Source organism: Cynocephalus volans, chromosome X (assembly GCF_027409185.1).
Source record: "Cynocephalus volans isolate mCynVol1 chromosome X, mCynVol1.pri, whole genome shotgun sequence".
Taxonomy (NCBI): Eukaryota; Metazoa; Chordata; class Mammalia; order Dermoptera; family Cynocephalidae; genus Cynocephalus; species Cynocephalus volans.
In genome coordinates, this window is record NC_084478.1 from 41,671,016 (window position 1) to 41,698,156 (window position 27,141).

The window sequence follows — 27,141 nt, forward strand, 5'->3', positions numbered from 1 at the left end:
TTCTAGATTCCATATGGTTTACTATAAATATCCTAACCAAATGTTTGAGTTAGTGTTCCTTGTTTTGCTTCAAAAATCACACGAGTAAAAAAATCGATGCAATCTTCTATAATATAGTAGCAATAGTCTGTATAACCCCACATTATGCATAGCAATTCTTTCACTGCTTAACACTAGTAGGCTATAGAGTGACTAGGCTTCTGAAAATAACTTGAAGGGTTCCTGACTATACTGTTCAACTTTCACATTCAAATTTGCTTCTGCCTACTCTTCAGACAGTTCTGTATCTTTTGGGTTCACCTGCCTTTACTGTTTAATCTTGCCTAAAAATGACAAAGGAATATTTTATTATAGATACTGTAGAAGCTCTCTTAGCTGCCATAATTAATAACAGTTAAGTGTGGGGGGTGGAGAAAAGACTGATTAAAACATAGAATTGTTAAGAAAAATTATACATGTCAACTTTAATGTAACAAACATGAATATAGCAATATTTTAACGTTAGACAGAGACCTTTTTCTTTATGTGCCTGTTGACTGAAGTTCCAGGTTGTCTTTCTTACATAAACCATACCCGTGATGACCTAAAGCAGGTAGGGGTGGGCAAACTTTTTCTGTCAAGGGCCAGATAATAAATATTTTAGACTCTGTGGACCTGTAATACAATCTCTGTTGCAAGCACTCAACTGTGCTGTTGAAGCTCACAAGCAGTCAGAAGCAATTGGTAAACACATGGGTGTGGCTATCATTCCACTAAAACTTTTGTTTATGAAAACAGGCAGCAGGCCCTAGTTTGCTGAACCCTGATCTTTAATTTTTTGTTTTGGTTACTTCAGAATGGAGCAAAAAAGATACTAAAACACTTATAAAGCAATTTGAATAGAGAATCCTTTTAGATATTTATGATTTTTCCTCTCAACCTTTTTTGGTTGTTTTCACCCATATCTACTTCACAGTTCCTATCTTTTTAGTGATTTGCCTTTGAGTCAAAAAAAAACATTTGCCTTTGGTTTTATAGAAAGAGCAGCTTTCTCCTGCATTCGTTCTGCAGAAATATGGTAACTGGCATAAACAGGTTTGGGGACACAATCGACTCTTGGTAAGCAGACAATTTAACCAGTGGGAGCAATAGTATATGGGCATGCCAGAACGGAGCCTACTAGTCAAGAGTGTGCAGCAGCTGTAGACATCAGTCCGTATATTTTCCAGAGGAAATGAAAACCAACTTTAATCTGGTGAGCTGGGTAAGTGGAAGTCAGTTAAGAGAGCTTCTACTGTAGTATATTTCTGTAAGAAATCCAAAAAACTAAAACTATGATTATAGTTGAATGTTTTCCCATAAAATAACATATAAAAAATGGCATATAGAGTTTATTTTAAAACTGAGAAATCTGATATTCTAATTCAGGTTCCCTATTTTTTACAGATATTTTAGATGACTATCACATAATATAAATTCTACAAAGTTTTAGAATTATAAAAACACATCAATTTATAAAATATTCACAGTAAATGACTAAAAGAGGATAAATGCAAAATAACAACACAGAACAGTCTAAAGGATAAGAACTTAATGATGAAACTGCCAAAGTAAAACTATTTTTTGATCCCCCAAATCTGATCCATTTTCACGGGGTACGGGATCTCTACGAGGATTATAATCTTATAATGGATAAAAACTGTCTCTTAAATCTACAAAACCAAAATTATTGCTATTTAAGCAGCTTAAAATACCATACTATTACTTATGGTTTACCAAATAATCAAGTCTATACCTCTAGATTGAAGGAGGTCAACTTCTTTCAGTGTACAGTCAACATTTATCTGGAGTTGTCTGTTCATGCTTCTCAATCTTGTCATTTCCTCAGGCTAGTAAGAAAGGACCCAAAATAGCAATTGTGGGAAAGTCATTATCAAGCCCAACATTTAAGAACTCCGTTTCATGTTAATCGTTCCGATTGGGTATTACCAAGAATACTGCCTTAGTCCATAAGAGGGCATGTTTAAGAAGTCCTATGTGTACATTTTTAAAGGAATAGTAAGGTAAAATGGGGACATCAAAATGGCCATGTATACACAAAATCTACATACAAAGTGGTGGGCTACAATACTGGACTGTGTTCTATCATACCAGATACTACTATGTTAATCACAGAGCACTGAGAATATTTTATTTCTATGTTTTCATTATAAGGGAAACTGTAAGAATCAACCTTTTTAAACAAGCAATGTCCATGATTTTAGTCTTGTCCAGCCTAGTAAAAATTATAACAGTACTAATTTTAATCAGTGCTTACTAAATGTCAGGCACTGTGTTTATCAGAATTCTCTCATTCCTTCATCTAAACAATCCTTTAGGGTAGGTATTAATATAATGCCCAATTCATGGATGAAAAAAACTCAGACACAGAGAAGATATATAGTTTTCCCAAAGTTATAAAGCTAGTAGTTGGTAAAGCCAGGATTTATATAAAAGTCTTCTATATAAATTCATACAGAAATCTTTTTGTCTTTCTTAGATCAAAGGAAGCAATTAATCTAGTACATGAAAATTTCAGGAACAAATAAACTTTTTTTTCTCCAACTTTGCTTTCCTCTGCCAACCACTCCTCAGGCTTTTTGGGGCACATATGAAGCACTGAAATATGAAGAGTCCTAATCTTCAGATAAATAAAGCTTTATGGACTCATTTACTTTCCATGACATTCTTAATTTCTTTACTATTTACGTATATATGTACAGTAAAACATAAAGTCAGGGTTTAGAATCTAGTGGCATGGGTACTGAAGCTTTTAGCACAGCCCAGATACTAACTCAATTACTAGGGTGATTTCAATTATATAAAGAAAGAAATTAAATATCTGCTACTATAGGAAAATAGAACAAATCCTATTCTGTCAAAAACATGTATTTTGCTAAAAGCTAAATATGTTAATATAACAGTGATAAAAAATGAGCAGAAAGAATATCTTAATTCACAAAAATGCAAGATCTTATGCTGTTAGGAGGTATTATCAGAATAACTGGGAACCTACTAAATCAGCAGGCATCAAAAGCTTAAAATAAGTGTTAAAAAAGGCAGAATATAATAAGAGCTACAATCCCTTAGAACACTAGAGGAAAAAAAAAAGGCACTTAGAAATATTTATTAGAGATTGCCTCTCTTTCCTCATTACTATGGGCAAATTGTGTGACATTAGTGTGTAAGTTTACAGTTTGCCTACCAGGCAATACTAAAATAGTTCAAAACACATACTTGAATATTTACATTAAAGACAAAGCACTTAGTTAAGGGCACCAAAGAGTGATGCTATCTTCCTAGGAACATGTGAAAGAACCCATTCTTTTCCTTGTAGGATCATATCGGGAAAGTCAAGTACCTGAAAGGGGCTGATCCTTCCTATATTGGGGCAGTGCGGGTGGGGGTGGGGTGGAGATGTTTCAGCCACGGTGGCCCTGAACAATGAAGCTTTGTAACTAAGTATGGAAATATTATAATACACTTTATAGTCAAGAGGCTACTGCACATTTGCTTATAACAAAACAAAAAAACCACTCTTGTCAATAGGCTCATTTCCAAAGACAGTACAACCACTAGAACTCACTAAAATAAGGGTTTATCTGTAAGACTTCTATGTCCTTTTTCATAGCTTCTGATTAAATTCAGGGAAAAAAGCTGTTTCTGAAAAGTTATGCCATTTGTCAAAAGTACACTGTGTTTTCATGGAGGAGGGGTTTCAAGATTGGCTATGTACAATTTAGAAGTTGTCTGTAAGATAACAGGATGTTTTTAACTTTTCAAAATGAAAAATGTTAAACTTTTTTAAAAAAGCAGCAGAAATACCTTAAGTCAACTGTTTTGGCACTTTAAAAAGTTGTCTCAGAGTCCAACATCAAAGACCACTGATGTTCTTTGGTGGCTTGGCCCCAATTATGCATCTGGAACTCAAAGCTGTGGGGCAGTCCAAAACCCAGTTAGAACAGGATAAATGGGGGGAAATAACTTGAGGGAGAGGGCAACTTGAAGCTTTCTGCTTATTAAAATCTTATTTATCCTTCAAGGTAAAACTTAAATTTCCCCCTCCTCCATGAAACTGCCTCATCTTTGAACCCTATTTGCAAAAAGCTAACATTTCTGTCTCAGAACTCTGAAAGTAGATAATATTGTTAATACCATTTTAGCTGGTCAACACTTATGATTTACTGTCTTACATATCTTTTCTCTCTCTCACATACACAAATACATATAGATTCATAGACAGATATGCATACATCTTTTCACATTACAGATCTCCTTAAGAGATGACATCTTCTGTGGCATTTAATATAATGCTTTGTAAATAGCAGATTGAAGGAAACGACACCATCACGCATTTCACACATCTGCTCTTAAAAAAAGATTATTTCACTGCTACCCTAAGTTTGTGCAGCCACACCTATAGCTGGTCACAAATGTGCATTCCAGTCTCATTTGACAAGCACCTTTCTAACCAATTTTTTAATACACTGCTTGATAAAAAATTAATCTGTTGGAAAACTTGAAAGTAGCAATATGTGCTTAGTAGCAAAAAAGTCAATTCTCTATTGGGTATTTCTACACGCGAGTGGGACAATGTTAAGGATAGGCATTCACTGAGCACCTACTCCATGCCAGGTCCATTATATATTTCATCTTGACAACAATATTACAATATACTTGTTATAATTCCATTTTATAGATAAGGAAAACCAAATGCAGCTAAATTAGATATAGCAAATGATGCCAGAGCTATTCTGACTCCCAAACCCATGTGGTTGCTCCTTCCACTACGTCATGGTTCCTCAGATGAGCCTCAATGAAGAAAAAGGGAATTCTGACTAAATGATTTATTTCTTGATTAATTTCCTACATAAGTATACCCTTATGTTATGCATGTTCCTAAAGTTAAAAGAAAATCAAAGTTTTGCGAAATGTTTCAGATTTGTGTACATATCTCAAGCAAAATTTTCCAGTATTCTGCAGCCAGCATTTATTTTATAAGAACACTTACTATTTGTTGGGCATTGTGTAAACTGCTTAACATATATTATCTTATATAATCCTAACAAAACTCTCATAAGATGGGTACTTTACCCAACACATTTTATAGATAAGAAAACAAGCACAGAGAAGGTTACTTATCCAAGGATATAGGAGTGACCCAAGTAGCAGAAGGAGGATTTAAACTCACACCTGACTTGAAAGCCCACTCACTGTCTTAACCACCATGTACAGCTGTCCCTCAGCCATGCACCCCCAACTGTCCTCCATTTACCTCTAGGCCTGGTGGCAGAAACACACGGAAATCACACTCAAATTTCTTATCTTTCGAATATTATCACCCACATGGACTACCAATTTCTGAAGCTGGGGGATAGCTACACAAGGGTTCATTATACTATTCTGCCTATTTTATGTACCTCTGAAATTCTATATAACAGAAAGTAAAAAATAAATTACAGCCAAGGGGAGCAGTTTCACCAGCTTCTCTTTTTTTCCTTTCTAAAGAAGACTCATCAATAAAAGCTCTGAGCTAAAATCTGGCGGGGGGGGGGGGGGGGGGTGTTGAAGCACTAATCCATGCTATATTAGACAGTTCTCTACTTCCAATAAAAAAAAAAATCAGTAGGGTTTTATTTAGCAGGGATTATCACACAGCAAGTAGTTTTTAAACAAGGCTAATATGGTTATTTTAAAGAAAATGACTTCTATGCTAAGAAAATTGGTTTATGCTCTGCAGGCACCTAAAAGACTCCAAATTGCTCAATCACCATTGGTAGATTTCCATACAGGTTACATCCCTCAATATCTTCCGCAATCAGAGGATTCAATTAAGATTTCAAATGGAGAAAATTAGGCAGAAATTTGATTTACATTAATATCACTTTTCAGTTAAAGATAGCTTTGTAATTTTCCAAGTATTCTAAATAATTAAAACTCTCTCTTCTCACTTCTAATATTGACTAAACTGAGAAATATAATTAATATTAGAAACAATTTCATTAAATTATTGAATATGTCTGTTTCTCAAGAATCTTTTTCAAAAACTTCCACTGATTCTGTTACCAGCAGAATAAAGTTCAAACACCTCAATCTATGTCTAAGCCCCACTCTACCTATGCATATTAACCTCTGTTAACTCATCAGCAATCTCAGGCTTAAGCCAGAGAACTGTATTTACTGCCTCCTGAAAGTCAGCCTGTCTTGACTTCAAGCCTTTGTTACCTCACGTTCTTTTCCCTTCTAAAATGCTTTCCCCTATCCTCTCTGCCTGTAACAGTACTATCTATTATTGGGGGCAGTGGTTCCTCACCTTTATTTTTCTTCAATCTAATAATCTTATGAAAATCAGAGGAAAGCTACAGACCAGCTTCCCATATAAACACACATATGAACCTCTGCATTTATTTTCAGGGAATTCACAGATCCTCTTTGAAGCCAGAAACCTCAGGTAAAAACTTCTCTATGAGGGAGTAGCTGCAGACACACTGACAGTAAGAGGTCTGACATATATGCCTACTTCTCTAAACCTGTAAACTCTGAGAGTGAGATTACCCTGAGTTTAGATAGGGTAGGAAAATGAGGAAAGGCTCCATGGAAAAGGTAGAGATTAAGTTGAGCCTTGAAAGAGCAGACAGGATTTACACACACAGAGCTTTAGAAGGGCATTCCAGCAGGAGGATAATGTGAGAAATCTGAGAAGTGCATTGAGTATAATATACAGAAACTAGTTGATGTACGAGTTCTCTCAATACCTGTGAGCATATACAGCACTTACCATACCGTATTATAATGATCTGTTGATTTATCTATTTTTCCCACTGGCAGGTATGCACTGAGCACCTAGCACAGTACCACATTCATAAATTGTGTGCAAAAAAATGCTTGTTGAATAAATGAATATTGAAATGTGAAATGATAGGTCAGATCATAGAAAGCTTATGAAGTCACAAGATTTTTAAGAGACATGTTTTAAATTTTTCAGTTGTTTCAGATTGTTAGAACTCAACATTTTAAACATATATTAACCAAAACATATATTATTTTTATTAGAGCAGTTCCCTTTAGGACCACTATTGGTCAATACTGTTATCTCAGTTTCTACGATTACTGAACACTTAACAAAACTGCTCTACCTTAAAATATTTTATAGTCAACACTTTCCCAAAATTCATATTGATCTCATTCTAACTCATTTAAATTAATGTACTTAGAAAAATAATTTTAAATGTTTGAAAAAATATATATCATATGCTTAGAAGAATAAATTAATACAGGGATAATTATAAAATTTTTGGTCAGCATGCACTTCTCATTTCTATTTTGACAGAAGGCAATTTATAATAAATAAGACGCTATACCTTGATTATAATTGTCAGTATTTGAAAATACTGATGAGCATGGAATTGGTATATGTGAAAAAATAAAGCATCAAATGATTTTGACGAGAACTATTGAAGGCAAAAGTCCTTCATCCATTGTTTTAAAAAAACAAAAAACAAAACTCTGCCAGGAACAGAACCTAAAAGAAAAACAAATGGCCTGGACAGCCAATGTCCCCACTTTCCTACCAACTCATACCAACAGATCACTTACCGTTGGGATCGCGGTGGTGCAGCTGACTCTTCTGAGCCGTCTCTGCATCAGGTCATGCTCCATACCGTTCACTTCAGCCTTCAACCGCTCTAGCTCCTCTTTCTCAAGTTTCAATTGCTTTGCTAACCTCTCCATCCTTGCTCGCTGATGCAACAGCAAGGCTATATAGCATTACAGATAAAGTCATTGCAGAGAATAACATTGAACAAGTGACTGGAAAATTTCTATATGCATTGCTAATGTATAACAGACTCATCAAACTTGGGGTCTGGCATTTATTCTCATCTCTCTAATTTATTCTGTCATCCTTAGCTTCCCTAAGATTCTCTTTAACTATACTTACGTGTGTTTTAAACAGGCTCAACACCAGGCATACTGAATTACAATTATAATTACTTCCCTTCTTATATATTCAATGAATACTAAATTCTCAGGTATCTTGAAACAATCTGAACAGACGTTTTAAAAACTCTGTTCTCTTTCATATTTAATTAGGTTTACTATTAGCTAGTCCAACAATGTACTTCATTACCAATTCCACTTCTCATATATTACTTATAAATATTATATTTAATCATATTACATTAAATATTACTTATAAACATCATTATATTTAATCATTAGATTAGAAAGATTCAAATTCTTTCATTTGATGAACTTTAGTCACCCTCTATGAATCTCTTTTTTCCACTCTGTAGTTTGTATTTGTGACAATATCCATTTTACTTGTATTTTTCTCCCAATGAATATTCTTCCTAAAAACAGTCTTATTAGGTCAATATTATCACACCTAGATTTTCATATTTTCAAACAAAGTCTGCAGATGACTCTAAAGCATTAACTTTATTCTTAATAGCAATCCTACTGCCCAACATTTAATAAATACTAAACATTTAATTAAAATTAAACAGCTAATATATTTTATTTTGAATAGGAGGTTGCCACCTCACCACAAAGACTGAATTACATAGAAGAGCTAAAATTTACCTTGTGTATAGGCATAGTCATCTGATCCAGAACTAGAACTCCTCTGATATTTATGGCTTCCCTTTTCTCCCCCAGAGCCTGGTATCACTGAAATGGGTTGAATAGGTTCTGGTGCTGCAGAGTGCTCTTCTTGGTCCACTAAATTTAAAATATTTTCAGTCGCTGCTCGGCCTACGGTAATTTTAAAAACTGTAGTTGGGTTTGGTATCACCCGAGGAGATGGTGATGGAGCACATGAAGGTCCAGTTGGCTGTGTATATGTAATATACACAGGATTAACACTAAATGGAGGTTTTGGTTGACCAGATATCCCTCTTGAAGGAGAACTTGAAGGTGGTGTGGTGGCTGTATATAGTGAGTGCTGATTCCGTGGAGATGGCTGATTACTGATGGGTGAAGGACTCCTAGTAATTGCTGTCCCGGGTCTTTGAGAAGGTTCAACTGTAATTTCTATCTTCTTCATGGAACCTTTGGGTAAGCTAGATGCTGTGTATGGGAGATAGGCTACCGAATGGCTTCCCTGTTTCTGATAGCTAGGAGGTCCTTGTTGGTATGGATGGGGTGGAGTAGTTGAAGGACTAGGTGGCATAAAGACGTGGGAACTCGGGTGGCCCAACTGGGAAGGTTGCACTTGATGCTGTGGAGAGCTGAAGGGTGAAGGACATTGAGAAGGAGGTGGTGAATGGTAAGCAGATTGAGGGATCTGTTGTTGCTTGGGAGAATACTGAGAAGGCTGATAGTTCTGTTGATGTGGATAAACAGGTAAAGGACGTTGGCTATAATGAGGCACTGGGCCCTGTGGTGAGGACTGCCATGGCGTACTCTGAGGCGTTTGTCTTCCTGATGAACTCTGAGATGTCTGTCTAATATAAATAGAACCAGGAGACCCATAGAGATTGCTTGGAATTTGTGGAAGAATTTGTAAAGCTCTTGGTACAGTCTGTCCAGAAGGGAGGTTCTGGGATACTGTAACAGTAATTGGATTTGTACTATACCGAGGTATGTGCATATATGAAGGAGGTGGCAGTGGTGGTGGAGAAGGCCCTTGCATAGCAGATGGATTCATTCCTGTTTGCATGGAAGATGGCTGTTGAGGTGGCTGTGAAGGAGGAGTAGCTGCACTTCTGTTCTGTTCATTCATAAAAAATGGATTGTAGTTGGGGGTAGCAGCCACAACAGCTGGAGCTGAGTGTGGTTCCTGAACTAAACATATCAGCTGTTTACCTGCTGTATGCTGTGGATCAATATGTCCATCACTTGAGCTATGTACCAGAGTTCGACCACCATTAAGTTGAGCTCCATCTCCAGGGTGGTAGCTACTAGGAGAATGGATACCCAGGTTAATATGCAAAAGTCGATGTCTATTCATTCTATTGTCATCTGGACTATGGTATTCCATATACAAGTATTTGCTACTCTCCTGGGAAAGGGCTCGGCAACAGGCTTCAAGATTGTTGTTATTCTAGGGGAAAAAAATGGTAAAAGTAACATTGGCAAAATTAATAAATCCTAATAGTGGAAGTCAGGCTTTGCCAGAGAGTTATGCAAATACTACTGTCATAGAGTAAGTAGAGTGGTATTTTAACCACAAAAAGCTTCACATCATCTATTCTGAAAAGGACACCCCAAACAATTCACACTATTTTATAAACAATTAGATCATATTACTAGTACTACCACTACTGCTACAGCTACAGAAATGTAAAGTACCTACTAATGAACATTGTGACTCAACCCCAAGTTTTCTGACTCCAAATCCAGGACTCATTTTATACTTGTGGCATCTCAACAAATTAAAATGTTGGGCTAATCTTGGATTTCACCACAATTGCTGCAATATATAAGTAATATCCATCATTAATATTTAAACTGATAAACATGAAAATAACCATGCTTTCATTTTCAAAAGGCACTGAAACCACAAGAGGAAAAAAAAATTACAATAAAATCCTAAACAGTTAAAACAATAAAAATTCTAAGGCAGCCTTCACTTTTCTTTCACCCAAATCTATCCCTATATAACTTCAACTATCTGTATCATTATGAAAGATTTAAGAAAAACAAAGAAATCAGTAAAAAAACCAAACCTATATTTTGAACTTTGTCAGACTCATGGTAATTTAACAAAAAACCTGGTCTCAACTGCCTTAATGAAATTCATTCACACTCCTACAGCCTCAAAAGTTTTTACCTGCTGAGAGGTGGCTCAGTATACTTTCAAAATCATTGAAGGAGTTGAATTTTTTGTGTTATACACACACTCACAAAGAGAGTAATAGCAAACTGACATTTTAGAAGTTCCAATGGACAGTAGTCAAACTAATAAAAGGTTCCCTCTTTTTTAAAATTTTAAGATATTATAAAGCAGTTTTCCATTAAAATACAGAATTCTGAACTATTAGTGTAAAACATATTATTCACGGCCTCTGAAATAATCCATAAGTTTCTCTATTATTGTGACTTTCTCGTAGTTCACAAATATACATATAGATATGTACATACATACATATTACTATATATTTATTTTAGGGAAAGGTACATTTTATATAAAAATAAAAGGAAACACTTCACTTCTGCTGAGAACCAAATAAGCTTAAACCTAAAACAGGATATACACTGCTGTAATTTTAGAGTTGGGAGAACTCTTAAGAGTTCACCTACTCCAACTCAACTCACATTGACAGATGACGAAAGAGATGCCTGGAAAGTTACATGGCTTGATGACACTTAACTAGTTAACTGAAGAGCTAGTTCTAGATTCTTGGTCTCTTGAGTCCCATTGCTATTTCCACACAGTAATTTCAAGGGAGAGAATTTTTGGCCAAAAGGACACTACTAAACTGGAGCTTTAGAAAGTAAAAAAATAGTCAAACCAACCTTTGTAAAATAATTTATCAGAAATTTAAGAATTAGCTTTATCAAAACCCCATAGAAAATTTGTGTTCCCTATATAAAACACTTGATAATAAAATTCAAATACTTTAAAAAATACTTTCTGAGTCATAGAAAGACATATTAAAGTTATAACTAAAACTCAGAGATTTGACTTTTTCTTATCCTGCCTGAAAATCATGCTGAGCAAGGGAGAGAAGCTAGATATTAAAAGCAAATTCAGGGCCAAAGGATTCAGATTGATTGCCAACTAGGATGTGTCACTGACAGATATCTGAAGGAAAAAAAAATATGAAAAGTGAAAATAAACTATCTTCTTCAAGTTTCTTATAAACCTAAGAAATTAGGAAAGAAAAAAAACTAGAGAGTTTTATTTAAAACCTAAAACAGTCATGGTTATTTTACTATTTGATATTTTTATTAATAATCCTGAAATTTCATGTTTTCTACACTCAATTAGGTAGCCTAATCAGTATCGCCACAAAACAGATCCAAATTCAAAATCATATGAAGCTGGATTTGTCAGCCTACTCAAAAGCATGTCTACAGTGATAATTGAGTAAATTTTCCTATGAAGAAAAATTTAAAACCACAAGTACAAGATAGTTAAGTATTATCTTTATGGAAGTATTGTAAAAAGAATACCACCAAAATAGATTCAAATGTCATATTTGACCTGCTAAGTGTCTTTTTTAAAAAACAGGTAAAAAAATTTTATCAAACAGTTAATATCAAGAATGGTTAAAGAAATCAAAATGGTTTTTAGTTGGACAAAGAGGTCAAAATTTTTAAGAACACATGTATGAACACTCTTGAAAGGACTGAGGCAAAAAAAATCATACTCCTAAAAAGTGATCCTAAATTGAGGGATGATAGCCAGAAAGAGGCTTTAAGGCTTGTGTATTAAACGCAAACTACTGAGTCTCTCATATTTTAATGTGAACAAAGAAACTTTCCAGAGCCAGTAGGTGGTCTCCATACCAATACACTTTATTAATCCCAAAGGGAGAAAAACTTAGGACAACGTAAGTATCAACAAATCTTCATTGAGCTGAATTTAAAGTTCTATTCCCTCAGTTTAGTTAAGTGGCCATGAAAAATGCAGGTAATAAAGAAAAATGAATGCAAAATGCTAAATAAAATAGAATAAAATAAGGTCAGAGCTAGTGGGGCCCTAGAATAGGTGAGGAAGGTGACTGCTAGGACATGATTTAAACTGGAGGCCTCACTCCTTCTTGGTTTCACTCCAGTGGGAGGGTACCTTTGCTGTACCAGAGAGCACAATGGGGCTAAAGTAAAGAGCTGAGATTCAGACAAGGAATGTGTGTTAGAAAAAATAAAGGCAAGCTGTAACATAAGAACCCTAAGTCCAGAGGTCTAGACCTAGTAAAGGGCTTGCAAACAAAGGAAACACCTCTATTACCACCATTGTTCTGTGAGCCTCAATTTGTAATTAAACTCACCTGTATACAGTTGTCCTTCAGTAATCATAAGGGATTGGTTCTAGGATCCCCCACAGATACCAAAATCCACAGAAGCTCAAGTCCCTTATATAAAATAGCGTAGGATCTGCATATAACCTATGCATATCCTCTCTTATAGTTTAAAACATCTCTATATTTCTTAAAATACCTAATACAATGTAAATGCTACATAAATAGTTGTTATACTGTACTGGTTTTTTTTTGCATTATTCTTTATTGTATTGTTATTTTTTAAAATTTATTTATTTATTTTAAATATTTTCAATCCATGGTTGGTTGAATTTGTGGATGTGGAAGGCTAACTGTACAGGTTTAGGTTATACCCTGCAGTATGGTAGCATTTGAATGTGCATACTGACTGTGTGAGGAAGACCAGTGGCCAGGGAGGAAGTTCCCAAAAGTCAACCAAACAGGGAAGTGCCATAACCCAAAACATACTGAGATCCTGTGAAGGATGATAAAAAACACAACAGGGAGAGTGGTAGGCCTGTTTCTCTGTTGCCCCTTGAGTGGGAAGACACATTCTCAGAGATGAAAGAATTATTCCAGTGTAAGACTAAAAGACAAAGGGAATGCGACTAAACTAAAGAAAAAGAGGCTTACACTTAAAATTGGATATTAGCAAGAATTTGCCAACTAGAAAAACAGTATGGAAGGGAGTGGATTATCTACAGACTTTTAAAAATATGCTCAAAAGTGTATAGTCTAAGAAGTTAAAATGATAAATTGAGATTCAAAATTCAACTCTAAGAACGTAGGGACTGATGACACAACCCAAAAAATTCAAAAAGTGAAATGTAAGAAGAATCTGTTTTTCTTTTTGCTACATGCCTTTACTCTTTTCTCAAAATCAGTGGTTCTCAATGGGGGAAGATTTTACCTCTCATAGGACATTTGGCAATGTCTGGAGACATTTTCAGTTGTCACAATTGCAGGGATGCTATTGGTATCTAGTGGATAGAGACCAGGTATACTGCTAAACATCCTATGATGCACAAGGCAGACCCCACGACAAAGAATTATCTAGTCCAAAATACCAATATCACCAAGGTTGAGAAATGCTGCTCTAAATGTTCCTTCCCTCTGCCACACTCACATGAGAAAACTTAACTGAGTTCTAGTCACTACAACATAAAGCCAGCTCTAATAAGGAAGACTGTAACTTAATAACACTGTCATTGGTAGGTAATTTACCTGTAACATGCACTGAGACACGACGCCCTCTGGAATTTCAGGGAAACGTTGTCGGAGATCATGGAGAACCTGAATATCAAGCTGTGGACTGCTTTGCGCCATGCCAGAGCAAATGGTGGTCAAATTTCTCTCAGGAAATGGATGTTAATGAGCCTTCCAAAAGTAATGATCTTCCAACACCACAGTCATTTTCTATTAAAAAAAATTAAAGTATGGTTAATTCTAATTACATATGTTAACTTTATTCAAACAGATACCATCAATATATTAAAACACAGAGAACTAAAATAAACATAACTAATTTCAAGGTTGGAAAATTGAAAAATTCAACTTAGCCAGAGACTCTTCTGATGTAATATAGCCAATCAGTGGTTTTAAAAAAATATATAATATAAAATGACAGGAAAAAAAATTTCAGTTCCATTTTAATGTTAAAAAAAAGCAGAAGCTTGATTAAAAATACAGAATATTATTTGACAACCATATTTTTCTAGCATTGAGAAGTCCTACTTATGCATAATCACTCATGTTTTCCCAAGAGCCATCACATCACTCCCATAATGCAGAATAATCATTTCGATGGCTGTAATAATAAAATAAAGAAATAAGGACTCGACAATAACACCACAGAGCACAACTGTCCTGTTTGTCTTACATTTTCCTTGTTCTTTGAAGCCAAGAGGTTTGAATTTAAAGTCTGAGTAAAGGAAACCCAATGTCTAAATGAAACAACTGGGTAAACCAAAATGGAAATGTACAATCCTCTGTTTTCCAAGATGATGCTGGAGGCTTATCATTAGCCAGACTTGCCTAGCTAGGCTTTCACCTAGTTCTGGTACCCATAGCACAGGTGCTAAGATGGCAGGATTTGGAGGGACGGTTTGAATAGACAAAACCCCAATCTCCCTGGCACTACACAAGTTAAGCACCCACGTAAATAAGGCAACTTAGTGAAGCAATAATGCATCGTAAGTCAACTGGTGGCATCAAGGGTCAATTTCTCAATCCACTTATTAACCTACATTTACCATGTTTAAAATTAGAAAAAAATATGCAGTATATGCGATACAATCTCATAATATTTCTGCTGTTAAATAACTAGATGGTTGAATATTTTAAAGAATGAGAAGTAAACATCTGCCTCTTCATAGGACACACTGAAACCATAACTGTAACATACATGTTTAAAGCACGTAAGACTCATCCCACACCAAATCTTGTATTTCAGGCCTCAAAACTTCAAATCAAGCCATTACTTGCAGCAATGCAGAGAACTGCAGAGAATATTTTAAAAATAAAAAATATTCAAAGAAAAGATTGAATTACTTTTGCTGGCATCTAGCTCTCTCTCTTCCTCCTTCCAAGCCAAGGCTGTGAAAAAGTTACATATGAAGGGTCTTCAAAAAGTTCACGGAAAATGTGTATTATGAAAAAACTGCATTGACTTCAAATTTTTTTGCAACAAAATAATCTCCTACTAACTTGCTACAATGTGTCTGAACAGGATCTAGCTTGAGGCACTAAGAAGGATGAGACCAGGTGGAAAAGAGCCTCTATCAGAGCAACATAATTCTGCTAAAACTGAAGCAAGAACAAACACCAAATTTATGGTGAAGCTTGGGTAGAATAATGGTGACATCACTGATGCTTCACAAAAAGTTTATGGGGACAGTGCCCCAAAGAAATCAGCAGTTTACAAACAGAAAACTCATTTTAAGAAGGGATGAGATGATGTTAAAGGGATGAGACAATGTTTAAGGTGAAGCCTGCAGCAGCTGACCATCCACATCAATTTGCCAGGAAAAAATTAATCTTGTTCATGCCCTAATTGAAGAAAACCAACAATTAACAGCAGAAACAATAGCCAACAACACAGACATCTCAACTGGCTCAGCTTACACTATTCTGACTGAAAAATTACAGATAAACAAACTTCCTACTCAATGGGTGCTAAAACCGTTGCACCCAGATCAGCTGCACACAGAGCAGAGGTTTCAGTGGAAATTTTAAATAAGTGGAATCAAGATCCTGAAGCATTTCTTTAAAGAACTGGAACAGGAGATGAATCATGGCTTTACCAGTAAGATCCAAAGACAAAGCACAATCAGAGTCATGGCTACCAAGAGGTGGAAGTGGTCCAGTCAAAGCAAAAGTGGACCGGTCAAGAGCAAAGGTCATGGCAACAGTTTTTTAGAATGCTCAAGGCATTCTGCTTGTTGACTTTCTGAAGGGCCAAAGAATGATAACATCTGCTTGTTCTGAGTGTTTTAAGAAAGTTAGCCAAAGCTTTAGCAGATAAACACCCCAGAAAGCTTCACCAGACAGTCCTTCCCCACCACGCCAATGCTCTAGCTCATTCCTTTCATGAAACAAGGGCAATTTTTTTTAGAATTTCGATATGAAATCATTAGGCATTCATCTTACAGTCCTGATTTGGCTCCTTCTGACTTCTTTTTGTTTCCTAATCTTAACAAATCTTTAAAGGGCACTCATTTTTCTTCAGTTAGTAATGTAAAACAGACTGCATTGACACAGTTAAATTCTCAGGACCTTCAGTTCTTAAGGGATGGACTAAATGGCTGGTTTCATCATTTACAAAAGTGTTTCAAACTTAATGAAGCTTATACTGAAAAATAAAGTTTATATTTTTTATCTTTTAATTTCATTTTTCAATGAATTCTTTGAAGTCCCCTCATATATGTATATATGTGCATATATACAAACATGCGTGCACACGCACATAGAGAGAACAAACTATAAAGGAAACAGGGAAAAATATTAACAATCTAGGTAAAGGGTACACAGTGTTCTTTGTACTATTTTTATTCTTGCAATTTCTGTAAGTTTGAAATTATTTCCAAATAAAAAGTAAAAACAAAACAAAATGAAAAGAAAAACCAGTTAACCAAACAGTTAACCAAAACCAGTTAACCAAAAGCCTGTAGGTCTATTTGAGTTCTATTCCCTATTCACCACTGCATTTCCAGGACCCAACCAAGTGTCTGCTTAAATATCTGTTAAATGATAAATCAATCTTATTATACTAAACCAATCTACCTAATAAGATAGATTTGGGTAAAACACAATTCATATTCAAAGAAAAATACATAGATGAACCTCTTAGGTGAACCTTGCCCTTCTACCTACTGCCACCCCCCCCAACCCACTACAAATATTGGGGGAGCAGAGATCACCTATGTAGGGCAATTTGTGAATGCTTAGGAAAAAAGAAAAACGAGTTTAGGCTATTAAATCAATGGGTACATTTTTCTAGTTTGCCCCTTTCAAAATATCCCAAATCTGAAATGCTAAGCATCCTGACCCCTCCCATAAAATCCCAGTAGCATGCACAAGCAGCCCCTAGAGAGGCAATATCATCTCCGGCTGACAACCACTGCTAGCACGTTAAGATTGGTGAGGTAAGCATTTCCCAGGTTTGAGGATAAAGTTAGGCTTGTCAAGAGGACTTTTAAGATTAAAAAATAAAAGAATCACTCATTTTTCTGATCTGTCTAGCCTAGTAATAACTGTTGAACAAAAACTATTTGATGATTATATAATGTTAAAAAAAACTCCTCTTTTAAAACGGCAATTTTCCTTTTGCTCACTGGGAGGTTAAGCCAACAGATAGTTTGCAAACAGAAAATACTCCAGCCAATAATATAAGTCAGTTTCCTTTAAAAACACTTAAAAAGTTTTACAGCAACGTATTACACTGTACTTTTGTATTTAATCCCATAGAAAACAATTAAAATGAAAACACTGTCATATAGTGTCTTATACTTAGATTTGGCTACAATGCAGATCAAAACATAAAATCTATTCTATACAAAATACACATTGATGTTGTTTCTTAACATTATAATGGGCTGCTACTTTTCATATAATATTAAAGTGCTGAATGATGACTTGATACTTCAAAACCAGAGAACTCAAGCAGTATCTGAACTGTAGGGCTAGGCTCAGACAAGACCAAACTCCTCAAACACCCCTGAAACATCCCTGCTTAAGCCTAGATGGCCATAGCTGTGGACTGTGGAGGTCAGTAGGCGGTAACCTTAGATCAAGAAAGAAGAAATACTAAAGGTATAAACCCCACAATCATCAACACAGTTCAGGGGCCACATGAACCAGGAGCTTCTGCAGAGTTGAGCCTTTACTGCCTATCAGCTTTATGGGGACTCCTAATTTTTCAAGGCAAAACAGAGACTGGGGAGGCCCAGATGCTATGCTTAGCAGTGGAATGGTGAGGCTTCCTTCAGTGGTGCAGCTATCTCACTAATTCAGGAGTGCTGGCACCACAAAACACAGTAGGTTGTGTTCCTGAAAAAGCAGCTGCTAGGATTTCTCCCAATAGAATTCCTCCTCCCAATCAGAGAGGAAGCTTCCCCAGAGCTCTGCTGATGCCACAATTCCCCACACTATAGAAAATGATTTCAACACCTAGAGCTTTGTTTCCACAGCCCTTTCTAAGCTCAGCAAATACACAGGGTGGTGCCATTATGGCCCAAGTATTTTACCTCTGACAGAATTTTAGCTCACTTCCTAAAATAATTATATCAGAGGTTGCAAACCAACGGTCTGTGGGCCAAATCCAGCCCACAGATCTGCCTGGTTTGGCCTTGGCAGTGTTTAAAAACAAAAAAAGTTGAGCTACATTTTAAAATAGGGAGACTTCACATAAAAATTTAGATAACTAGATTTTCTCTGAAAAATCAGATAATCTAGCAACTACAGACAACCACTGGCTGAAAGTGAGTTACCACTCCCCTTTTAGAAAGGACATGTATGTTCTAGTTTGCCTAGTTCCTAACCTCCCTAGGAGGTCCCAGACACTGAGGCCTGGTCTTGCTTTACTCATTTACATACCTGCTGGGTTTGTGACACCTGAAATGTGTTCTACAGAGAGGTTTAGAGATACCACAGTAAATATCAGTCTAATCAAGTGTGTCTCAATGGCATACTGTTGATGCAATAATTTGGAGCACAATAATTCTTCAGCATGCAAGACTGTCCCAGGCAACAAAAGGTACTTAGCATCCTGACTCCTCCCATAAAATCCCAGTAGCACCTCCAAACAACCCCTAGAAAGACAATAATATCTCAGGCTGACAACCACTGCTAGCATATTAAAATTGTAAGGTAAGCATTTCTCAGATTTTAAAAAAAGTTAGCCTTGACTTGAGAGGACTTTTAAGATTAAAAAAAATAAAAGAATCACTCATTTTTCTGATTGGTCTGGCCCAGTAATAACTGTTGAATGAAAACTAGTATGTATACTAATATAAAGCTTTAGAACTTTCATCCATTTTCTTGCTGTTTTGGAGGTTTTGATTTCAGATATTTATTAAGCCATGTCTAAGTACAAGGCACTATACTAAGTACTTTACCTTATTTAATCCTCATACTAATACCATGAGAGAGGTAATAATATCATCCCCATTTTATAAATGAGAAAACTTGAGGCTCCGAAAGGGTAAATACTTTGCCTGTGGTCACACAGTTAACAAGTAGCAAAGCTAGGATACAAACTTGAAGTCTATGCTCTTAACCATTATTCTCTTGTACTGTTGGCTACCTGGTAAGACTCTGATGATGTCATAACTCTAAAAGACAGTTTAAAGAAAACCTTCAAAACAGAAGAGTTTTTGTACTAGATTGTGAGTTCTTCAGGTTAAATAGCAACAACAAGTGGCTGACATTGAAGCATAACAAATGATCTTTTACTGGCAGAGGTAAGGGCTCCAATTTCAGGATTTTTCATGCATACATGTAAAGATGCTATCAAATAACAAGGGAAAAATAGGAATATGATAATTATTATTTCCCCTAAATGAGCCTTCCAAATAATTTTTAAAACAATCATCCTATAGGATTTTCATTACAGTGGAAACCATTTTGAAATAGTCACATATTTACTGCATCTATCTCATAATCTGTTATATTCTCAAAAGAGATATACTATAAGACCAAAATAATACTTATATCTAAATCATCATCAAAAACATTTTCAAGTTAAATATAGCCCCATAAACAAATAAAAGGATATCCAGATTTAATTTAAACACTGTCCTCAAATGAATATCTATTTGTTAGCTGCCACCTATACACAGAAATATTTATAGATATACATAAATATATAGACAGTATACACACGGAATTTCAACTGAGAGAGCCTAGAAGCAACAACACCCCAGTACGAATGAGCATAGGTAGCACCACATCTTGATTTCTACTAGCATTCTCTAATAAAAGGAAACAGGGCCCTGTGGAGAAATGGCTGATTCTAGAACTGTGGCAAGGAATATACAGGATGAGCCTGGACCATCTTGTAGTGCCAGAAATTAAGGAAATACTCAAACAAAAAAATCCCATGATGATGGAGGCATGTCAAAACAACACAGGAGCCAACTGAAAGAGCTCCCAACGGCTGAAGCTGAATAAATTTGAATACCAAAATAAATAGAGTGGCACTGGACTATGACCCAAAGTATAAAATAAATATCCTATACTGATATAAATAAATGACTGAGTGAATAAGTAAATAAATGGTGGAGGGAGGAGACAAATCTCCCATCTAAAAGAATTCCAAATAATTTATGTAGATAATTCGCCTTCGAGGAGATGAAAGATAACTTCCCACTTAAGTGTGACTTCTTTCCAAAGAGCACAATACAGAAAGGGGTGTAAAAAAAAAAAGATTAACTTTACAGTGGAGAAATCTGACAAACACCTTCCCAGCCAGATAATCAAGGTCGACATAAACAGTGATAAGTCATGTCAACAGTATGCACTCTTGATATGATGTGGTAAGAATGTGAGAATGGCACTTTATCTTCGTGGTCTTCCTGAAAATCCATAACCCCAGTCTAGTCATGAGAAAAAATCTGAAAAATCCCAGTTAGAGATATTCTACAAAATACCTGATCAGTACTCCTCAAAACTGTCAAGGTCATCAAAAACAGGGCAAGTCTGAGAAACTGTCACAGCCAAGAGGAGCCTAAGGAGACATAATAACCAAATCCAATGTAGTTTCCTGGATGGAATCCTGAAACAGAAAAAAATACGATAGGAAAAAACTAAGGAAATCTGAAAAGTATGGACTTCAGTTAACAGTAATGTTTCAATATTGGTTCATTAACTGTAACAAATTTACCAAGCTAATCTAAGCTGTTAAAAATAAAGAAAACTGGGTACAGAGTATATGAGGACTCTCTGTACAATCTTCTCAATTTTTCTGCCAAACTAAAACTGTTCTAAAAAATAAAGTCTATTTAAAATTAGGAAAAAAAAAAAATACCTCAAGATGGTCTGTGAGCCCTGGTACAGGAGTTTTTTTCACATCTCCAGCTCTGAAAGCACCTTCTTTTCAGTAGTCTAGAAATCTGAGAAAATGAAAACATGGTTATCCTTTTGCTAACTTCCAACTCAGTATGGAAAATGACAAAAACTAGTAGACTTCTGGTGCCTTAAAGTAACAGCAGACAGTATGCTAAAACCACGCTTTTAGGGCAGGTGGCTCTTTCCCATCCTGAGTCCCCCATTCTATTTAAAGAAGAAAGGATTAAGCCCGGGCCTATCAAGCATTTGTATAATTTTTAATTGCATAGCTGAAATAGTATATAACTTTTCTAAAAATGCTGACTATTATATAACCTGTTTCTGTTCCGTGAAGAGCAGTTTATATATAGAATAGTAACCTTGTTCACTTATTTTGACAGATGAGCACTCTCTCCCTCCATCACTTAGAGCTTATTTGAATTCTCAGTAAACCTAGTAATTCAAAGTTAATGTTATCATTTTAGGGCAAATATTTGCTTATATCAGAGCTACAATGCATATAAGTTTCTAACTAATCTCCTGAGTAAACTTCATTTTACACCACAATAGTGCCAAAATAACACACCCTGTTTATATCATGTATTTTTAGCACTTTACCATACTTTTTCTTATGTTTTAGTTGCTTAGTCACTTTGTCTTGAATATTATCCCAAAAATGAACTTCAAGTATATGCAAGAAGTACTGTGCACCTAAATGAATGCTGTTTCTACCATGTTTAATAGCTTTTTCCACTCTCTGATATAACAATGCAAAACCTACCCCACATTTATGTTAACCTTCTACCATGAACTTCAATCAGCATAGCTTTCTCCCCTTCTTAAATGCCTATAAAACTCACTGTGCATTCATTACCACTTTCAGCACTTAAAATAATATATTTATTAACTTTTTATTCTCCTCTAGGTTTTTTCACCTAAATCATGAGAACAAGAATCAAACATGCTCTTTTGGCTACAGTGCCTTATACACAATAAATATTCAGTATAAATGACAAAATATAGAACTTTAAATTATAAATATTTGGAAATCTAATTTGCTCTGGTTAAGGTATTGCAAAGTCTGTGCTGAGTCAATTCCTAAATGACATAAGTGGCATATGCCAGAGGCAGATCGTCTCCACATTTTATTACTTAAGGAGAATACTTAAAACAGTGTTTCCCAAATGGTGTGTTGTGATCCATTACTAAATTGTATAATAATTGTAATGGGTGATGACTACTACGTAAGAATAAAAAAGAAAGAAAGAAACATAATAGAAAATACCAAAGTGCTTCACACATAGTAACAGTGAATACTAATTACCAAAATCTTGTTTCAGGTGTGTGCATATATGTACTAGATCATGAGTAAAATGTACTCATATTTCTTACTATGAGTTGCTTTGAGAAATACTGACTTAGAACATGGTGAGGTATTCTAGGTTATGTAAGAAAAACATTTACTACCTTTCTTTTTTACTTTTTTCTGAATAAGTGGAAGCTTACAAATTGACTAATAAACAAATTTAAGTGAGAAACCTCTGGATATGAAAGCTGAAAAAGCTTAACTCTTTATGTTATGAATTTTTGTGTGACTTTCCTTCTCTCAAACGCAGCCTAGATGTGTTCGTGCAGCTCACACTCATATAGGAAGCTCCTATCTTCTAATATATCTAAAAGATAAAAAAAAATGAGTAATCAGTCTCATTAACCCAGAAATTCAAGATCACAAAGTAGACATTTCCTAGTGGAAAGGTTTGAAAGACAAACAAGAATGCCATCTGTAATTATTTACTTAATTTCTAATTGGACGGTATTCCTGAATCTATTGTTCATTCACTTAATAAAATCTGAGCTTGGAGATACAGAAGGCCCATGGCTCAAAGTGAGAGAGACACATTGGTGGTAATAATACAGTGGGGTTAAGTTTTATAATAAGTAGTCAAAAAAAAAATTAGGACAAAGAGAAGGAGAACTGATGAATGCTTCATGGAAGAGATGACACTTAAGCTGCAAACAAGAGTAGGTTTTTTTTTAAAAATGAAAACATAATTATAAAGTTGGAAGGGGCTCTACACATCATCTAACCCAGTGGTTCTCAACTGGGGGCAATTTTGCCCTGCGAGGGACATTTGGCAATATCTGAAGATATTTCTGGTTGTCATACTAGGAAGGGGTGCTACTGGCATCTGGCGGGCAGAGGCCAGAGATACTGCAAAACATCCCACAGGACAGTCCCTGACAACAAAAAAATTATCCAGCCGAAGCCATCAATAGTGCCAAAGCTGAAAAACCCTGAACTCAACCCCCAATACAAACCCTTGTTTTACACAAGAAGATAACTGAAGGCTAGAGGAGTTTAAAAACTTGCTTAAAAGCCAAGATTAAACAAGCCTCATAACATCTTGTCCAGTGTTTAATTCACAACATAAATTCACAACATACACCCACATATGTTGTTACACTAGGAAGCAGATGTTAAAAAGAGTGGGAACATTTTCATAAAATGGAAAGACAAACTACCTAGAAATCAAAGCTGACAGTTATAGTCTTTCTTGATACAGATCTACCAATGGCTTAAAGCAAGAATTACAGCTACAATACCATTTCTAAAAATTATACCTTTATTTGTTCATAATACTAGATTTTACCATTTATTCAACTCAGTTATTGAACATAGATTTGAGAGTAAGAAAAATTACAATAAAGACTAGGAAGATGGGAAATCTGCATATCCACACATAGCTAGTTATTCCCTCGGACAGATCTTTTAAGCTCTACCAGTTCCAACTAATGGGGATCTGAGACCTGGGCAGGATTAGCCTCTTTTACTCAAAATCAATTGCTATTCCATTTACTGGTGAAGGTGCTAATAGCAAATGAATTGTCCAAAGGACTTGTACCTCCCACTGCTAAACAGCTAATAGTAGCTGCTTAGGGTCCTGATTTAGGGCCTAAATCTAAACACATAAAATCACACGGACATCTCTGAGTTTTTTTCATCTTTGCTCTTAAATGCACAAAGGAAAGGGGATTCTAAAAGGGGGGTGTAAGCAAGTTAACAACAATATAGATTCATTTTCAAAAAGATATACACTCCTTACCTCCAATTTTTCAACTGGTGAAACTTCAACTAAGATACCTTGTCCAGTGTGACACACTACAATTCACGGTAAAAAAAAAAACTTGGAGAAAAGTCTGAAGACACTGTCCTAAAAAATGAAATGCCAAAGAGGTAAGATTCAAACTGTGAAAAGTTTAAAGAAGACAGTCTGAGCAAGTGATACATTGTACAAATAAAGGGTAATGAAAAAGCAAGCAGCCATTTTACTACATGAAATTACAGTGCACAAAGTTTATGTTTAATTGATATTAAGAGAAAGTTCTCCTGACTGCCTGAGCCACCCTGCTCCCCTCTCAGTCACCTCTAATGCCTAAGGCAGAGCTTGCAACATCAGAGAGGACAAATAAAGCTTTTCTGAGATTTTTGTTTCAGAGAAAGCTAGCAAGAACAGCTTTAGTTGCATCCCCGGCAAAGCATCAGGGATCCCTGTAGGTTACCAAGATATACTAGTCATTAAAATTTAATGAGTTTTGATTACAAAACTGTGCCGGGGCCTTTTTAGGGCCATAGGTCTTTAAAACTGAAATGACTCCATAGTGAGTCTGAGCTAGTATCTGGTAAAGTAGAAGCGCTTTTTAAATTCCCACACCCCAAGCAAGCACCACATCTTCAACATCTTTTTTTTCCGTGTTTTTTCAGCTACCCTATGTGTCCTCAATAGAATTAGAACTGCTCACTAAGGACTGGGAGACCCTCCCCATAACCCAACCTACAAAATCACTAATCCACCATTCAGGAATAATTTTAACTTCCTCAAGAAGGAAGAAAATTATTTTATCATAAGCCTTAGTGAAATAATGGAAAGAATTTCGGTTAAAGAAGAATCATATGCCTTAGAGATCTAATAGAATTTTAGGTAGAGAAGGAAGCAGAATCTTTGGTTCCCCAATTGGGGATTTTAACAACTCAAGAACTGAACAGATATCTAGATTAACCAAATAGCCCTACTGAATGAAGAAAAAGTTCTTCCATAGGGAAAAGTTTCAGCTAATAATGGCAGAAGTGACCAAATTAGATCACAATTTTGCAAACTTTAGTTAAATAACTAATTCATGCACTAGTAATCAATAGATAGTCTAACAAAGTGAAACATTGGTCTTTATGAAGGGATCAAGCTGTCTACCTGAACCCTTTGGTGAACCGTAGGTACTCCAGTGTTTATTGCAGCTCTATTTACAATAGCCGAGAGCTGTAACCAGCCCAAATGCCCATGATCTGATGAGTGGATAAGGAAACTGTGGTACATCTCCACAATGGAATACCACTCTGCTATAAAAAAGAATGAAATACTACCATTCGCAACAACATGGATGGACTTAGAGAAAATTATATTAAGTGAAACAAGTCAGCACAGAAAGAGAAATACCACATTTTCTCACTTATTTGTGGGAGCTAAAAATAAATAAACAAACAAACAAACACACACACAAACAAATAAGGGGGGGGAGAAGATAGAATAACCACAAAAATTCCTTGAACTATTTAAGTCAAGTGAACAGATACGATGTGGGGGGGGCAGGGGAGGGTGTGGAGAGGAATGGGTAAAGGAGCATGAAAATCAACTACAATGTATTTTGAGAAGTAAGAAAAAAGCAAAATAAAATAAAATAAAGTTAAATGACCAGATATCACGTGCCTCTGGATATGATGTAATATGAAGTGACTAAGTACTCTTGCCTACCTCTCCAAAAAAGTATAATCTGAACATAATTAAGCATACAGATCTAATTTCCAGCCCATAAAAAATATAGAAGACAAAGGAACAAGTTAATTAGCACCCTGCCAGAATGGGACATTCTGAGAATGAAAAAAAAAGCAGAGGTGACTGTTACAGATTACAAGAGAATTAAGAGAGACTTAAGGGACATAACCAAATAAATGAGTAGCTCCTGTTTTAAACAAACCAAGTATTAAAAAAAATTTTTGTTAGACAACTAGGGAAACTTGAGCATGGACTAGATGTTGCTTTAATAGCATAGACAATACTGAGTCCATGCTTATCCAAGGCAGATAAGTTTTTTGCCCTCCCTAAGATTCAGAAGGATAGAGCAAACAAGATTTTGGCTAGGATTTCATCCACAGTGTTTGGAGAAGCAATAAAGGAAGGTTTACAGAAGATACCCAGTAAAGGAGTTAGCAGGAAAGTTTGAGTTTAACCATAAGAGTGACAAGAAAGACAGCAAATGCATTAGAAAGAAAAAAGCCATCTTTTTTAGAACTGGAAAAATTCAGGCATGCCTAAAAAGAAGGATAGGGACTTTATGTAAGGATGAGAAAGGGCTAATGACAGAGTAATCTTTCCAACAGCACAGAGAACTTGGCAAATTCCAGAGTCAGTGGGACCATGTTCTAGAAATGGGGTGGGGTGGGGGGCAGTGAGGATGGGATATAAAAGAGTAATTCCCAATTGTCTCAATCTTCAGGATGTGAGTCATGGGATCATAATATTATATGGTTTACAGAAAAAAGTAAGCATAATATGATAAAACTGGGAAGTCAGTGAGTATCTATAGGCAAGAGTTAACT

The 27,141-nt window shown here is 35.6% G+C and overlaps 1 protein-coding gene across 2 annotated transcripts in view; it reads right to left on the reverse strand.

Moving 5' to 3' along the window:
* Window positions 1–27,141, reverse strand: part of TAB3 (TGF-beta activated kinase 1 (MAP3K7) binding protein 3) — a 57,825-nt gene that overhangs the window by 16,648 nt on the left and 14,036 nt on the right. Inside the window, exons 1-7 of one of the 2 annotated variants that reach the window (XM_063084125.1) lie at window positions 23,061–23,149; window positions 21,472–21,556; window positions 21,095–21,219; window positions 14,172–14,363; window positions 8,602–10,063; window positions 7,615–7,775; window positions 1,775–1,868 (exon numbers count right to left, since the gene is read on the reverse strand). In XM_063084125.1, coding sequence (XP_062940195.1) covers window positions 1,775–1,868; window positions 7,615–7,775; window positions 8,602–10,063; window positions 14,172–14,273 — 1,819 coding nt within the window. In that variant the 5' untranslated portion in view covers window positions 14,274–14,363; window positions 21,095–21,219; window positions 21,472–21,556; window positions 23,061–23,149. Of the gene's footprint in view, window positions 1–1,774; window positions 1,869–7,614; window positions 7,776–8,601; window positions 10,064–14,171; window positions 14,364–21,094; window positions 21,220–21,471; window positions 21,557–23,060; window positions 23,150–27,141 lie in introns of those variants that run through there. The other variant, XM_063084123.1, reaches the window with a different exon arrangement.